Consider the following 17917-nt stretch of genomic DNA (forward strand, 5'->3'; position numbering starts at 1 on the left):
AACACAACATAATTTTTGTTACGTGATTTTATTACTTCTTGCAAAGGTATTATGAATTTCAAATGGAAAATCTATTTATTATAAAAAGAAAACCCAATAGTAAAGCAGTATCCTCAAAATATGATTGATAATAACTTATATTTTAAAGAATTTGTATATCAAATTTTTATTATTTTAAAGGTAACTTACATGTCTTATTTTCTAACTATAGGTTTAACGGTGAATTTATTTATTTAAAATCAAAGTTGTAAGCTTTGATTTTTAAAAGTCACATGAAATATTACTTAGTCTTAATAAAACTTCATCTAATCTTTCACCATTTCTAGTCTAAACAGGAGTATTCCACTAGAATTATTTATCCTTAAATTTTCCAAGGCACTATAATTAGTCCCTCTATAGAGCATTAAAAAAATATTTATGATTGAACTTATTACTACTACAATTTAATATAAAGGTTTGAACTTGTACTTCTTCAAGTTATATGGTATTTTAGTAACTCAAAAAGTTGCGGGTGCTACACAGCCAAATACTTTTTACTAGTATAACCAAAAGTCAACATTCAGGAGAGTGGACAGTGAGCACAAACTTCTACTCCCCTCTCAAACTGCTTTTATTTTCTTAATAGCAATGCTGGATGCTTTATCTTCCATTTGTCCATAGATAAACAATGAAATGAACAAAAGAGCAAAAAGTAGGGCACTTAGATAACTTATAAATTAAGAGAGAAAAAAATCATCAAGCTAAATTACAAGATCTTAAAACTTCTATACTCAGAGTTTTAATATTATTATAAAAACATTTTCTTCTGGTGACCTATCACTAACTAGGTAGCACTGGAAGTTAGCTGTGCAATGGTCAATCATTAACCAGAGCTGGCATTAACATAGTAACAATGAACAAAAAAATATGGGTCTAAACCCCAAGTACTCTTTTATATACACTGTGACCTAGGTAAACCTGTGCAAAGAAATTCATCTCTACACGGTTACTCCATTCGTAAATCTAGTAATAAAATCTAAAATCTACCATGATTACATTACAAAGTTTTCATGAGACCCAAATGAGGTAATATGTACAAGTACTTTGGAAGTCATTAAAACTCTTGCGAAAAATTAAAAAGAGGATCTTTTCATTTTCTAGTTTTTTAAATGCAGGATATATTTTTAATCCTTTAAGTCTACATTTTGTCTTTCTCAATTTGAATATTCTTATGGACACCATCCAATTCCACTTATTGCGGTTAATTATTAAAGTTGTTTCTTCTGCCCTTTAGAGGCTTTTCATATCTTGAAACAGGAAAAATAGCTTTTCTAAAACTCTTATTAAAACAATTTTTAAGGCAGTAGTAATGTAACTAATCCCCTAGCTAATTTCAAAGAATATACATATAATATGGCTGACTTCTGTTTCTGGCTATCTCACTAATTTATGATGGTCTAAGAGCAAATCACTTCAATCTCAATGTATTCCAATTTTTATAACATAAGGTGGAACATTAGTGTGATTAACTTACCTGATGAGGAAAAATTCACCTTTGTAGCTTAAAGGTGAAAGCAGTATTCAAGTATGAGAGAAAACTTTCCCTCCAAACACTCTACTAACACACCAATGCCTTTTAAAAATATGAAATTACTAAGAAAAGTCACTAATAAATGTATAGGCCACAAATTGTTTTCTTTTGAAGCTATAAAGACAAATTAAGAAACAACTAATATTTTTATTCAACAGAGATGTCCCAAAAAGGAGCAAACCAGAAACACAAGGATAGAAAAAGAATGAATTCTTTACCAGCATACTTAAGTTATTTGCTCTTAAAAACATATCTGTACAATATCACTAAGGAAATCCATTTGTCACTAAAAATTGTACTCCAAATAATTAAATCTTTTTAGAAGAGTGAGAATTTGACAAATCTTCGTTCTTACTTTTTATACACTAAGGTATCCATAAAGACAGCCAACTTAATTCCTTCACTAATGAAAACTCTTGCATCTTATTCTTCCCAAATGATCTTATTACTTCTGACTATACAGAAGTAACTTTACTATGATTATCAATCAAGTATAATATCACTTTCATGAATTCTTTTCACAAACCACTGTATTTCACAAATGACACTTCTGAAATTTTTCTCTGGCAAAATAACTCTGACTACACAGTGTTTCATAATTCATTACGAGGTTTCTATAATAATTTTAAAAAAATCTAAAGATGCTGAAATAGAAATAAAAGTTTTTTATTTTGTTGAAAGTTATCTCTGATATATAAAAATAGATTAAAAATATGTTATTACTGGATAAACCAAGTATTTGAGGAAAACTTCATACAGTGGTTACAGAGATGTGTTAACAATGCACAGTAAGCTGTGATATTAAACCATTACAATTCCAATATCCAGCAAAATATACTAAAAATCTATATATGAAGCAAAATGTGAAGAGGAATGGTCTGAAATAATATCTAATATACTATAATTTGATAAAAAAAACAAGAATGCCTTTAATTTGGCTTTAATTTTAAAATGAGTGTATTAGGATGTAGGTGCCTGGCTAGCTCAGTTAGAAGACCATGAGATCCACTCATGTGAGGCATAAAGATTACTTATAAGTTTTATAAATAAAACTTTAATAAATACATAAAATGATGGTACTGGAATCAAATCCTGTTGCGCAATAAGACTTTTAAAGTACAATACCAAAATATAAATATTTAAAATTTTTTCACATTATTTTCCAAAATTTCTCTTATTTATTTATTTATTTATTTTTTAAATTTTTATTTATTTATGATAGTCACAGAGAGAGAGAGAGAGAGAGATAGAGAGGCAGAGACATAGGCAGAGGGAGAAGCAGGCTCCATGCACCGGGAGCCTGATGTGGGACTCAATCCCGGGTCTCCAGGATCGCGCCCTGGGCCAAAGGCAGGCGCCAAACCGCTGCGCCACCCAGGGATCCCTCTCTTATTTATATTATATTGTATTTATATTATATTGTATTTTCATACTTGTGAGTCTCTCAAAGTATCACTGTTAAAACTATTTTAAAAACCAAATTAGTTATGACCAATATACATGTACTGTAATATGCACAATTTTCTTTTAAATTTAACATGTAAATAAGAGTGTACAATTCAAAACTCTTTTTGAAACTTAAAAGTAAAATAATGTCTAACCAAACTCCTACATGGATTTCCTTTGTGATATGCAGAATACCTGCACGAAGTCCCCAAACCTTTAGCAGCTATAAAATGAAGAGACTGATAATTACCATATTGAAATACGATCGAATTTTGACTCCTCTTGCCAGATCCCACACTATCACGTTTCCATCGTGACCAGCAGAAAAGAGAACTCTTGGATCAAATGGGTGTGGCTCAAGGACGAATACCTCATCTTCATGACCCTGAAATATTTTTGAAGTGGCAAAGAATTATAAACTTTAAAAATGGAAATTCAATCAAATATCAATATGGCAACATTTCTAGAATTTGAATTCTATGAATTATTAAAGTGGCAAAAATCTTCAAATTTATCTATGTTTAATGAAGCTGAGCTAATACCACCATCCAAGGTTTCGCTATCATTTGGTGAAATCTGAGACTACTACTGATGCAGCCCTACATAAAAATGACAGCAAGGATCTAGATTTCCAAGCCAAACCATTTTAACTATATTTTAAAATTATTTATCTACCACAAAGATCTGTTATCCATTTAGCAACATTTTTTAGCTAACTTTATATAAAAGACTTTCTCAATGAAAATAGTCCATTCTATAATTATTTTCATTATACCAAATAAAAATGAGTCTTTTTTTTTTTTTTTTTCTCACCATCAGGACATGAATTAGTTGACCGGTGTAAGAATTCCAAACTTTCAGAGTCATGTTATTAACTGCAGTTATAACTGTATTGTCATGTCGATCCCAAGCTACCATAGTTACTTTCATTTTTGTGATTTTATCTTCTATTCCTTGAAGGTTTTGGCTGAAAGTGATGGAGGCAGTATTTGTTTACACTGATATTATTTATTAAAATACTACTATGACAAAAACCTAAATGTGTTTTCTTATAATTTATATTTACATTCATTGCATGGATAACTATCGTTCAACAATTAAGAATAGTTTGAATCAACAAAGAATAAGGGCAAAAATCATTCCACTGAGTCAGCGAACCCAGGATTTCAGCACTCCTAAAGCCCTTAGTAATAGATGATCTTGAGCATGTTATCTATTAACTCTATCTAGATCCAAGAGTTCTGTGCCATGCTGCTCACTATCCATCCTTTACTGCTGGTGCCATGCCCTGCTAACTGCTTTGCTCTCCCATCCATCTGAGACTACTACATACAAATACAAGTACAGTTAATTTATTAAATACTAAAACCAAATAACAGTTACAAGGTGAAATAGAACTTGTCTTGGCTAGAGAGAACCATTACATATACTATAATCATCCCTCAGTAACATATTATATCATCTCTTTGTGACTGATGAACAATACAGTATGTCCCACTTTCTGAAGAAAACTAGCAAAACTTACAAGTATTCCTACAGTACTATCACCTCCTTAACAAACTGAACTGGAAAAAGTCATTAATGCAGATCTTCTCATACATATAGAAAAAAAATTATTTCAGAAATATCCTCTATCTCCGATAGCACTAATTATTACAGAAAAGTAATCATTTTAACATGAATTATCACATATGTTTTTATAGGCTGGGAGTCACATCAACCTATAATATAACATACTTTAAATGATCTATCTTTATGGATGTAAGATTTTAAATTTGATTTCTTACCCTGCTGGACGAGTAGCCATATCCAACAAAATGCTCTTCCATTCTCTTCGTTTAAATTGCCAAATACGTGCTGTTCCATCACGACTCCCACTTACAAATCTGTATTAAAGGAAGCCCAAACCCCCCCCCCCAAATCACATGTACTTAACCAAAATGCGTATTTCTAGAGCTGTTTTTCAAAATACTAAGAGAGTACTTATCTTTACTTACACAGCATTCTAATACAAGAGATTACTCTTTCAGATATTCTCTGCAAAACTAAGAACTTCTGCAACTTTATGGGCTTTTAAAAATTTATACAAATACATTCTAATGTGTATGGTTAAATCACAAAATAACATTCAACAGTGATTCAAGGCCACTATTTACTACCTTACAAATAGAATCAATATTTTCCAATGGAAAAATATTGATTTTCCTCTCAGTATTAAAGAACTTGACTTCTTTTACTCAAGGTGCTTAGAAATAGCTTTCTTTCATTTTAAAATAAGAATCTGGGAAAATTTATATCATTTATATCATTTAAGCTTATCATCAATAAACAGTTCTGCTTCAAATATTACATTGTGATATATTTTCAAACTCTACTAAAAGTTTCCCTACACTCTGACATGTACAGAAAAAATATAGGGTGGATAAACGTCCCTATTATTAAAAGTGGCTAAATAAACATTAACACAAAACATAAAGATACACTCAGGCTACAGTCACTTTTTAGTATGATTGGTCACGACCTTTATATTTTAGTTGGCTAGTTTGTATATAATTTCAATTAAAATCTGACTACAAGAAATGTCTTTATTTGAAAATTTTAAATTAGAATTAAATTTACAAACAAAAATAATTATTTTACCTGTTGCTAGTGTTGGAAAACTGGATACTGTCAACTTTGTCCTACATATAAGCAGATAAAAAAGAGAATCCTGAATATAAACTATTAGACTCATTTAAAATTGTTCCAATCTAATTCTTTTTACCAGTACTTACAGTATGGAACTCCAATTCTGATATTTTCTCTGGCTGACCTGATCCAAAAAAATAAACCCGAATAATATGATCTGTGCTTCCTGTTGCCAGAAACATTCCACCTGAGGAATAACAAACTTTATCAGTAAAACGTAATTTCAAAATCTCTGAAAATTAAATAAAATGCAAGCAACATTACCATGATATATACTGATGATTAGCATTTTACTCTAGAAGTATACATATTTATCCTAAGTATATAACACATCTTAACCCAAACTTAATAAACTTTTACCTTTACAAACACACCTTTAACTAGGATAAATTTTTCAATACTTACAGAAGATTTCTACTACAAATGACTTCACTAAGTAATTACATAATTTTATGTTAAAATTATCAGTCATGCTCCCTAGAAAACATGCCTTTTAACTGCCTAGGTCCTTCTCTTGCCACATTCTTCTGTTAAAATCCTATCAAAGTTTTAGGGCCCAATTTCTTCAGTAGGTTGTCTTTGCAACTCTGCAATCGAATGAGCCTGCCATCCTCTCAACTCTTATTTAAGACTTCTTCTCATAGCACATATATTCTACTTTGCATTGCATTATTTATATATGCAATTTACCCTCTCTCCTTGGAATCAACACTCTCCCACAGTGTTGAAAACAGTGCTATATAACAGAACTGCTTACAGAGTACTCTGAAATCATGGATAGTGCCTATAATTGTTATTACTAAAAGGAAAACTATCTTCATGGCAGTAGCCGTAGAAATCTAGAAGTGAGAAATTAAACATGTTTGGATATTAATATGGCAAAAACAGATTTATGTCATTAGTTTGCAATCACCTATCTCAGGTACTACTGCTATTCACAATTATCAATTGAAAAGATAAGTAAAACTGGAGGTAAATGTGGAAGGAACTGGTATTAGGAACACTTAAGTATTAAATCTATTGATGTTTCATTACACTTTCTCATCAATTCATTTCAAATATTCTAGTTATAATCTGTTTTAAAAGACATATCCATTCAAAATGCTACTGTATAAACTCAAAACATAAATGGGGTATCCGCACTGCTATATAGCTACCTTTTATAAAACAAAGAAAAATTTGGAGCAAGGTAATTAACAAAGATTTACAATTACAACCAAATTTATTTCACTTAGCTACAGGTTACTTCCAAACTCTATGAAAATATAAAACATATCTAAAATATCTTTCTTCCGATGAGATAACTATTCAAAGATCTATTCTTTAACAGAGTCAATTCTGAAACTCTTCTCTCTTACCAGAGAATTATGGTCTCAAAAAAATTCTTAGTCATGTGAATACATAAAATAACTCTAGCAAAGTTCAAGTATTTCTAATTTATGACCATCCCCTGGTCTATGTATGCAAATATGATTTATATTACAATAGTAAGTATTTTCAAAATCTTATGTGTTCCACTAAAAGCTTTCTAATGTACAACTTTAAGTGGAAAATTTGGGAGGAAAAAAATCTCACCAGCACTAAAAGAAGAACAGATCATTTGAACTCCAGGCCGAGGACGCTCTGTAAATTTAGCAGGTCTTGGACTAGAATACAAAATATAAATAATTAAAAATATCCCCAAAGGGGTCAGCAAGACCAGAAATGAGCGGTTTCAAAAAATAATCACAGAATGACAAAATTAAATAAGAAGCAACAGATGGCTCCCTTCCTAAAAACAAGTTGAAAATCATTGTGTCGTGATCAGCAGATCTTATGGCAAAATCCTACAGATTTTGTAGGAGCTTCTGATTATACAAGATCTACACGTGAAACACTCTCAAAGCCACTGCCACGTCAGAGATGTAGTTATTACACTTACTTCTAATCAAATTTAACAGGTTCTCAGTTTTTCATACAGTACAGCAGCAATGCACAAATACATTAGAAAGTCATTTGTAAATGTGAGCACACTAGCAAAATAGATGCTGTCTCCTGTGGCTTATGTATACCATCAGGTTTAGGTAATAAACTTTTTCAACGTTAGACACTGTAAAACATTTTCCTCCATTTATTATCTGATGCGATGAAATATACCTTTTAAGACTCCAGAAAGAATCTTACACTCATCCCAGTGAAAATCTGAAGACTGTTTGAATCTTAGATCAACTATAATCCTCATTCAAGATAGCTACAGAAGACAGTGATCTACACTCAAATATATTTACACCAATTATGTAACGGTTATAAATTATGTCTTATATTAGCACTATGGACATTAAATGTTTGTTGCAATCACTGATACTAAAGAAAGAAAAATTATAGACTTTTACAACATACCAGCTCCAATACAATATATTTGTAATGCTCCAATACAGTGATTTTTTTAAGCCCTACTTAACATACATTTTGACCTAGTTTTTCTAAGGATATCAGAGGAGAAAATTAAAAAAAAAATTATAGAGCCTTAACTGAATACACTGCATAACTTCTACAATCCACAGCAAATGAACACAGAATGGTTTCAGTTTTGAGATCATATAGGGGGAAAAAGTACAAAATACTTATGATCTATCAGCTATATATTTGGAACAAGAAAAATCTTTTTGACTGATACAGAAAACAAAAGTATTTGTTAAAAAATTTTAAAATACATTTATAAATAATTTTTTAAAAAAAGATTTTATTTATTTATTCATGACAGAGAAAGAGAGAGGCAGAGACACAGGCAGAGAGAGAAGCAGGCTCCACGCAGGGAGCCTGATGCGGTACTCGATCCCAGGACTCCAGCATCATGCCCTGGGCCCAAGGCAGGCACTAAACTGCTGAGCCACCCAGGGATCCCCATTTATAAATAATTTTTTAAAAGATTTATTTGAGATCAAGAGAGCATGCTGTTATGCAAAGGGGTGTGCAGTGGGAGATAGAGAGTCCTAGCTGACTCTGTGCTATGTATGGAGCCCAGCGTGAGACTCCATCTCAGGAACCTGAGATAGTGACCTGAGCTGAAACCCAGAGTCGGTCACTTAACTGATTGAGCCACCCATGCGTCCCTATATATAAATTTTTAAAGTGATATAAGAATTTTTTTTAGTCACAGGATGTAACATAACTGAGCATGAATAGAACTCTGTAGAAACAAAGTTACTAAAACATTCTTACAACTTAATTATTCAGAGTAAAATTCAAGTAACTGTAATTTAAATAAATTAATCTGAAATTATAAAGGCAATCTAATACACTATTTTCATTAATACCTTGTGGATCCTAGCCCTACATTTTTGTTAACTTTTGGCACATTCTTGTAAGTGTTAAGCAATCATTTTGTTGCAACTTAATCACGATATGCAAATAATAATATAGGTTGCCATTTTACAAGGACTTTAATTTTTTAAAGGCAAAAAACAGTTGTACAGGTATAAGCAATTTATTTTTAAATCCACATTTGAGGAAGTATTTTAAGATAAGGCCTTGGACTCAGGCAATTCCAGCTCTGCCTCTTATTAGGTGTATGACCTTAGGCAAGTTAACATTTCTGTACCTCACTGTCTTCTTCTATAAAATGAGAGTAAAACTAAGACATATCTTAAAGAGTTACTGAGATAATGAAATGGGTTTAATCCATAGAGTACTTAGTACTGTGCCCAACACACTCAATAAGTAGGAGGATTATCAGTACTTTAATTTACTTCAGTCAGTTCTAGATAATCCATCAATGAAAAATTGCTCTTAGTCTGGTACAGTGATTGAGAGGGGGTTCCAACAGTGTACTTCTAGCATCCACCTCAGTTTTCTCTCCTATCTGTCCTAAAGATTGTACTTGTACCTTCTTATGGTTGTCATAAAGATTAATGAGATGACAAATATAAAGTGCTTAGAACAAGCTTGGCAAGTCTAAGTGCTTTAAAAATTTTTGTAATCATTATTATCATCTGTACATTTTGAATTTCCATTCTTCCCTTCACATCTAATCTAAATATGCTTGGACAGCTTTCTCCTACTCAGAGATCTCTTCAGCAAGCTATCAAGTCACCTAGTCACTCCTATTTCTTATCTACGAAATAGCATTTTTATCAGTGTGACTTGTTAACATCTACATTAACACTGTAAAAAAGCAAATTTACCTAAAGATTTGGGTTTTCAAAATAGGTTTTGTTTACTAATAGAACTGATTTTCTCAATTAATGCAGATTAGGTTGCTGAAGGCACCACCCCATCAGATTATACAAAAGCATTATAGCTCAATACAATTTTTTTGCGTTTGATCAGTAATTAAAGCCCATGATAGTAACAATGTACATACCGCCAAAATTTATGGCAGCCATGAGTAAAAATGGAAAAGAAAATCGGTGTCCCAAAGTGTCTAAGAAAAAAGTACTTCTTTACGCCTGACTTTAACTGAAAGCTTTTGGGCAGCCCGGGTGGTTCAGCGGTTTAGCATCACCTTCAGCCCAGGGTGTGACCCTGGAGACCGGGGATCAAGTCCCACGTCAGGCTCCCTGCATGGAGCCTACTTCTGCCTTTGTCTATGCCTCTCTCTCTGCATCTCTCATGAACAAATAAATGAAATCTTAAAAGAAAAATACATTAAAAGCTTTTAGGGACAATTAAAAACAGAGAAGAATACTACCTATAAACAAGTAGAAATAACCTTTTACACCCAAAAATTGGAAAATCATGAGGAAAAGCATGGAATAACAACTCAGTGGAACAAAATGGAACTGTTAAAACTATTACAAATACCTACGACAAAATGTTAAGGAAAAAACCAGCAGAAAATTATATACAGTACTCCACTTATATCTACATTAAAAAACATACCTATGTGAAAAAAATGGATAGGGTAATTGGGCTAACAGGTGAATCTATGTAAAGATTCTGAAAAAAAAAAAAAACATTTATATGGGAAAACTCACTTCACAAGAATTCAGATAAATATTGTACTTAGCACTGAAATCCTCAAGAAGCACAAAGTGAGAGTTTAATTTTGTAAAAACATTTTTGTTCCTATGCTAATTTTAAGACTGTTAGTCATGTTTTTCTTCTCTACAAAAACAAAACATGGAAAGACAATGGTATCCCAATCTGGTCCATAAGGAGGTAAAAAATACTCAAAGGAAAATGACAATTAACTATTGTCTACACATCAGTAAAATATTTAAACTTTTATCTAAAGGTCTACAGAAAATCTTTAATATTTATATTTTAAATATTAAGAATGCAACTAAAATGAAATCAATTTGCTTTCTCTAAAGAATTACATCTTTGATCGGAATCCTCTTTTCAAATGAAGTACAGTTTATTTTATTAATGTTACTCTAGCTGCCATGGCCTCCTAATGCCCTGTTATAAGAGGTACTCTCCAGGAATGTTAATGTTTATGAAGCTTATGTAAACGTTACTATTTTAAAATAAAGACATTCATAAATTATTCAACTTGGGTTGACAATTTATAAATAGAAGTCAGATAAAAGTATTGAGATATACCTTCTAATCCAAATGATGTTCTACCATGAGAGCACAGAGATGACCATTTCAACATTGCAAAACCATGGATGTACTACTTCCCCATTCACTGTCTGTCTATGGGGCAAAATGTAGCACTTCCTCTCCCTACTACACTCACTTGAGAGGTGGCATGGCATAGACAGCACGGATGAACAGACAGGGAAGTATTGTTCTAGTCTTGGCTTTGCCAATTTTTAAGACCTTTTTATAACAATGGGAAAGTTGTTTAACCTTTTTTGCCTCATTGTCCTTAACTGAAAAATAACACTGTCTAGCCAACTTGTTTTAATAAACCAAGACATTAATACAAGAGAAAGCACAAATGCAAAATGCTATTATCGGATTGGGGAAGGATGCATCTATCTACCTTGATGTAGTTTAGTGAAAATGTAATCAGTTTTCCTAAGTTTACTAAGATCTATAATAAAATCTAAAATTTGCAGATGTATGACAGAAATAATTGTAATTCTTCTAAAGAACAACCTTAGGAACTTTTTAAGATTATATTCTCAATACCAGAAGAAGCTACTGGGATGAAACTATGTGGCACACAGAAAGGAGTGGTATTCTGAAGGAAACCCCTAAGGCGGGGGGGAAAAAAAAACCCCAAACACGTTAACATAAGAAACTTTGTTTGAAGCATGAAAAACAAAGGAAAACATGAAAATCAAAGAGGTCAGTGAATGCATTTTTGTTACTTACTCGAGGAGAATAAATAAATCTCCTATTGTTGACTACTTTATACTATTGCAATTTTAACCATTAAACTAAACAATTTATTCCACGAAATAAAAGAGCAACTGACTTTATTTTAAGGGTTCCAGCATCCCACAGCCAAAAACAAATAGTGCCATCTGCCCCAGTAGAAGACAGATATCTCTTTGAGCCACTGCACAATGGTGAGAACTGAAAAATAAATGAAGAAAAAAAATCTTCATAAGAAGAGAGTGACACAGTCCAAAAAAATAAACCTACTTTTTACTATGCAAATAGAAACTACAACAGGGTTAAAAAACATCCAAAATTAATGAAGGTCATGACTATGATCTTATTTAAAGTCCATGTATTTAAAAGAAAGAGGAAATATTCATTTCTTCATTTTAGTTCACTTTATACAATGGATTATAAAAATGACTTAAAATTTAAATTAAAATGAAGAACATTTTACAGAAATTAAAATAATTACCTGTAGTGATGTTATAGATGCACTGTGGCCCTGAAGAACAGCCAAAGGTGCACATGTTCGAAGACACCAGACTCGGATCATTTTATCACAACTTCCAGCTGCTATCATGGTGTTCTCATAGTTTACAGCCATGTCTGATATTTCAGCAGCATGTCCTCTTAAAGTAGCTAATAATCTCCCATCATCTGTTGCCCAGATTTTCACAAGACAGTCATCAGAACCCTTAAAATAAAAATGTGTATTAATGGAATTAACTCTATAAATTTTTTTTGAAGATGTATTTATTTATTCATAAAGACACAGAGAGAGGGGCAGAGACATAGGCAGAGGGAGAAGCAAGGCTCACTGTAGGGAGCCTGATGTGGGACTCAATCCTAGACCTCAGGATCAGGACCTGAGGGAAAGACAGATGCTCAACCACTGAGCTACCCAGGTGTCCCAACTCTATAAATTTTAATTCAAATTTTCAACAGAAATAAGAAACTGTATCTGTAATGTCTGTTTCCCAACAATTATATTTTAAAATGCTGAAAAATGAAATATTTGTTTTAGGAATTCTCCTCTATACATGGCTATTTTTATTGTTCTTACAAAACAATACCTGTGTGCTCACCAATCTAACAGGAGAAATAGGATGTTAACAGTAATGTTTACCTATGATCTCCTAGTCAGCACCCAAAGTAACCTCTATCCAGAATCTTGTGAAAGATTTGAACTTCTGAAGTGACAGAACAAAACTGTAATAGTAGAACAAACGTAATATACAATAGTGACTAATCCTATGTTATTATGTTATACAGTAATAAAAGTAAGCTAATTTGGGACTTTTTCTCCTAGGAAGCTAAAAACAATACATATGAGTTTTCCATCAGTGATCTTCAGCTAAATACATTTCGTATAAAATCACCAAAGCCAGGTTTTTAAAAAAAAAAAATTCAAAAAAAAAATTCAGTTTATCTGTATGAAGTCAGTAAAAATACATAAATTACACATTTACTCTGCTATAGCAGCATATGCTCAGAAAAACACCGTAAAGGATACAAAGGTTTTCTATGAATACCCATATTCACAAATAAACATTTCAATTTCACATAATCCAGAAGAGATCAGAACTTCTAGGCTCTATTATTTTTTCTTTTCTAATTTCCTTTATTCATTTTATAGCTGTAATTTTATATACTTTTTTACCAACCTCTCCTTATTTTCTATCTTTCATTATTTGGAAGATTTTAAATGCACAAAAAAGTAGAGAGTGTCATTAGCCTCATATATCCATTTCCCAGATTCAAACTTATCAAAAGGTTTCAAAGGTGGAATGTTACAACCTTTCCAATTTAATTCTTAAAAAAACAAAAACTCTTACATTTGACATTAGAAAGTGGTTAGAAGATTCACAAAAGCAAATGACACAGATGTGTTACTGTTTTCATACTGTTATGACATATAAATGATGACATAGTATTAACAGAACGTGTTAAATGCTTATACTAAACCAGACTCTGCCAACAGTACTTAGAATACTCTCAATTGACTCACATTCTTCTAAGCTTCGAAGCAAATGAAGTGGGTCTTTTTTTTTTTTTAAGATTTTATTTTTTTTTTTATTCATTCATATGAGAGAGAGAGAGAGAGAGAGAGGCAGAGACACAGGGAGGGAGAAGCAGGCTCCATGTAGGGAGCCTGATGTAGGACTCAATCCCAGGACCCTGGGACCACACCCTGGGCCAAAGGCAGGTGCTAAACTGCTGAGCCATCCAGGCTTCCCTAAGTGGGTTTCTAAGCACTAAAGACTAGTAATAAAACTTAACTTTGTAAATTATCTACATTAAAATCCAGTATTCTTTTTAAAAAATATTTATTTATTCGCGAGATAGAGCATGCACACATGTGCACAGAGGAAGAGGGAGAAACAGGCTCCCCAATGAGCAGAGAGCCCAATTTGGGACTTAATCCCAGGACCCTGGGATCACGACCTGAGCTGAAGGCAGATGCTTAACACACTGAGCCACCCAGGTGCCCCTAAAATCTAGTATTCTTACCACATTCATTTAATCACAGGCTTTTTATTTATAAAACAAGGTAGTTAAATTGGATGATCCCTAAGGTTCCTGCTACCTTTAGAATTCAGTGATTCATACACTTATTTATTTGCCTTGAGATTAAGTATGTGCCAAACACCAGATATATGATGATGAGATGCAGACACATAGTAGTCCACTCCTCAGGAAGCAAGGCAGAAAAGTACAAATGTAATAATATGCCCAAAGTGCTATACTGTTAATCAGAAGAGATCCAAAGAATGGAGCAGTGTGTTTTTCCTGAGAAGTTAAGAAATAAGTCTGGAAAAGAATCCAGAAGCAGTGATGCCTGGACAGTCTTTCACATGAAGAGGCAATGCAGTGTTAGCAGCTTCAAGCACTCCACTCCAGGCTTCAATCTTCAAGCACTCCATTATCAAATGTCTCAGTTCACCACCTGGCATCATCACTTTCTACATGTTTAACCTTGGGCAAGTTACATGTTTCCTATGCCTCAGATTTCTTTTTGATAACTATCTCAGAAGATTGTTGCAAAAACAGAATGAGTGAGGATAGTGCCTGGCATATGGTAAGAGCTATGGAATATTACCACCACTGCTTTTGTTGGCAGTCCTATTCTTACTTTTACTTTAGCAATATTCTTACTATTTTAAAAAGAACAAAAACATCCCATATGGCAACTAGAGAAAAAAGTTTGATCAAAGGCATGAATATGTGAATGTGAGAACTGCAAGAAGTCTGTACACTAACAGAGTATAAGGTAAAGGCAAGAGGATAGAGTCAGGGAAAAACTATGAAGAATCTTCTTTCACAGTATACTAAGAAATAATGTTTTGTAATGGGGATTACTTAAGATTATCAAGCAGGTCACTATCAGGATCAGATTTATGTTTTCCAAAGATCCTGTTGGCATCAGTGTGAATTGGGATAGAAAGTTAGAGGCCATCTGAAAGTTGTTATAGTTTAAGTAGGAAAGAATGAGTGATAAAACAGATTATTACAGAATAGAAATAATAAAAGAGATACAATAACTGGGGAATTAAAGGGATGAGATTACATCTCAGCTATCTGTGGAAAGTAAAGAAGGAACCGTAGTAGACTGTGCCCTTCCAGAAAGTTCATCTACTTACCACTTGGCACATGGGAATTGCATTAGGCATCTGTTGAATAAAAAATGGCTTTAAAGCATTTAATTCTTAAATTCATTTATTCAACCCTTTAAATTTCACAAATTAAGTCAATTAATTCACTTTGTTTATCTTCTAAAAATTAAGGCAAGATTTGGCTCTGATCTAAATTCACAACAAAAACAGGGGGTGCCTGGCTGGCTCAGTCAGTAGAGCATGAGATTCTCTATCTTGGGGTGGTGAGTTTGAGCCCTAAGCTGGGGGAATAGAGGTTACTTAATAATAAAAAATAAAGGTTATAAATTTACAACAAAAGTAATATTTTAGGTAGGCTAATGCTGGTAGAATATACGCAGAAGTAAAATCATGATATCTCATTATGCTTCATAGTACTGATAGAATTAGTTCTGTTCGTATGTATTTGAGTAAGAGTTTGCTTTATATTCTACTATAGAAGATGTTTCACGTAGTTTTCATGTTAACAAATAGGAAAAAAGAAAAACTAAACACCTTTTTGACCAAAATACCAGCTTCTAATGAAAAGAATAGTAGCAACCAGTGATCTAACATAAGCATTCAGTGACTTTTCACCAAGTAAAATCTAGCAAGAAGTCCCATTATATTTCTAATGCTTTGTTTAGTAATCTCCCCAATATAATATTTTATAGTTTTTCTCTTTAGATAAGTGCGAAAATAAAACAGCACTATGTACATTTTCCCCAAGTATGTATTATTCCAACTGACCTTTCTTTTTTTCCATTCAATTGCAGGAGAGAAATTTTTTACCTTTTAGGGAAATCTCTCTTCACTCTCTTCTTCTGGGACCTATAAAGTAGTACCCTGTCCCCACCCTCACTCCTACCCTCCCCAACTCCTGGCAGAATTTCAAAGAGAACTCTAAAGCATCCCTAAACAATTTGTATTTCATGCATCATTACTTATGATCATTAATTTATTTTTATAGGAATGTAAAATTAACATGATCTGACAAACTCAACCAAGTTCTTTTAAAATGACTACCAGAAACATATATACATATGAATAATCAACTGAGGATGCACAAGAAAAATTAAATTTACTTGGAAAACGTTTTTAAAGTACTATACATGTGTTTAAAAAACTTTTTACATTTTATTTATTTATTCATGAGAGGCACAGAGTGAGAGGCAGAGACACAGGCAGAGGGAGAAGCAGGCTCCCTGTGGGGAGCCCTTGATCCTGGGATCAAGATCTGAGCCAAAGGCAGATGCTCAACCACTGAGCCACCCAAGGCACCCCACTACATGTGTTTAAATTGAATACGGAAGGTTAAATTAAAAATTGATGAAATAATTATTTTAAAAAAAGAAAATACAGAGCAGATTTTGAACAGACACACTTTCTTTCCCCAAAGCTACCTCAAATGTAAGTACGGTTAGTAATAAACTGAAGAGTAGGACATTACAGTCTTTTAATCAAAATGTTAAAAAAGTGTTATGGACACTAAAATAAAACCAATGTCATGTAAATGGTGAAAGGGAGAACAATCTTGAACCTATGAACAACATAGACAGGGGCATTGGCTGGGAGGAATACACAGGTTTCTAAAATATATAATGGAGAAAGATATGGTAGAAACAGCAATTTTAAAGTAAACAAGAAAGAAATTAGATGAGTCGTAATTTTGGCAATAATTATTAACAAATATCTGAGGATTATTTCCTAAAACCAGAGAAGGGGGAAACAAGAGAAAGGAGCTAAAAAAAAGTGAATAAAGTGGAATAAGAGCAATAAGAAAAAAGGAAAAAATCTGCGAGCAAAAGTGAAAGTTCTGCTAAAATTAGCATGATATATAAAAACCTCAACTGACCAGTTTTTTTCAGCAATGCTCCAATGCCTAGGAGAAAACACAGTAGTCATTTCTCTTCAATAACATCTAAATATTGCTCTTAGAACAGGGGACTGGCAAAGTGAGAAAAGCTGAGACTACAAAGTTTAAGTGGAAATAACAAGAAATTAAGCTGAAAAGGTTTTATCTGAGGAAGGTAACAGAGGGTTTCAGAGAGAGTTTGGATTTAACCCAGTGAGGTAGCTACTGAAGAATTTTAAGCAGACAAGTTTTGGTTACTATAGTATTTTTAGCCACAATTAAGTTTAAAGAAATCTATGAGCTAGGTGCAAAATTGAAAATGCTTTTTCAGAATTCATTTTTAAATCAAATTTAAATATTAAGCTACTGTTTAACACCAAGCAAACATAAGACAGCAATGTATCACTAGTTTCACTCTTCAATAATGTTAAATTGTCATATTATGAAAATGTATTCATTAATGTT

At 32.6% G+C, this 17917-nt stretch overlaps 1 protein-coding gene across 5 annotated transcripts in view; it reads right to left on the reverse strand.

The window, feature by feature from the left end:
• The window catches only part of PHIP (pleckstrin homology domain interacting protein), a 131893-nt gene that overhangs the window by 71988 nt on the left and 41988 nt on the right, over positions 1-17917 (reverse strand). For all 5 annotated transcript variants that reach the window (XM_038554573.1, XM_038554572.1, XM_038554575.1 and 2 more), the window contains 8 exons: positions 12438-12659; positions 12057-12157; positions 7280-7350; positions 5791-5891; positions 5657-5697; positions 4804-4902; positions 3830-3983; positions 3267-3401 (listed from right to left, as the gene is read on the reverse strand). In XM_038554573.1, the coding sequence (XP_038410501.1) occupies positions 3267-3401; positions 3830-3983; positions 4804-4902; positions 5657-5697; positions 5791-5891; positions 7280-7350; positions 12057-12157; positions 12438-12659 (924 nt within the window). The remainder of the gene's footprint in view (positions 1-3266; positions 3402-3829; positions 3984-4803; positions 4903-5656; positions 5698-5790; positions 5892-7279; positions 7351-12056; positions 12158-12437; positions 12660-17917) is intronic.

Source organism: Canis lupus, chromosome 12 (genome assembly GCF_011100685.1).
Source record: "Canis lupus familiaris isolate Mischka breed German Shepherd chromosome 12, alternate assembly UU_Cfam_GSD_1.0, whole genome shotgun sequence".
In the NCBI taxonomy this organism is placed as follows: Eukaryota; Metazoa; Chordata; class Mammalia; order Carnivora; family Canidae; genus Canis; species Canis lupus.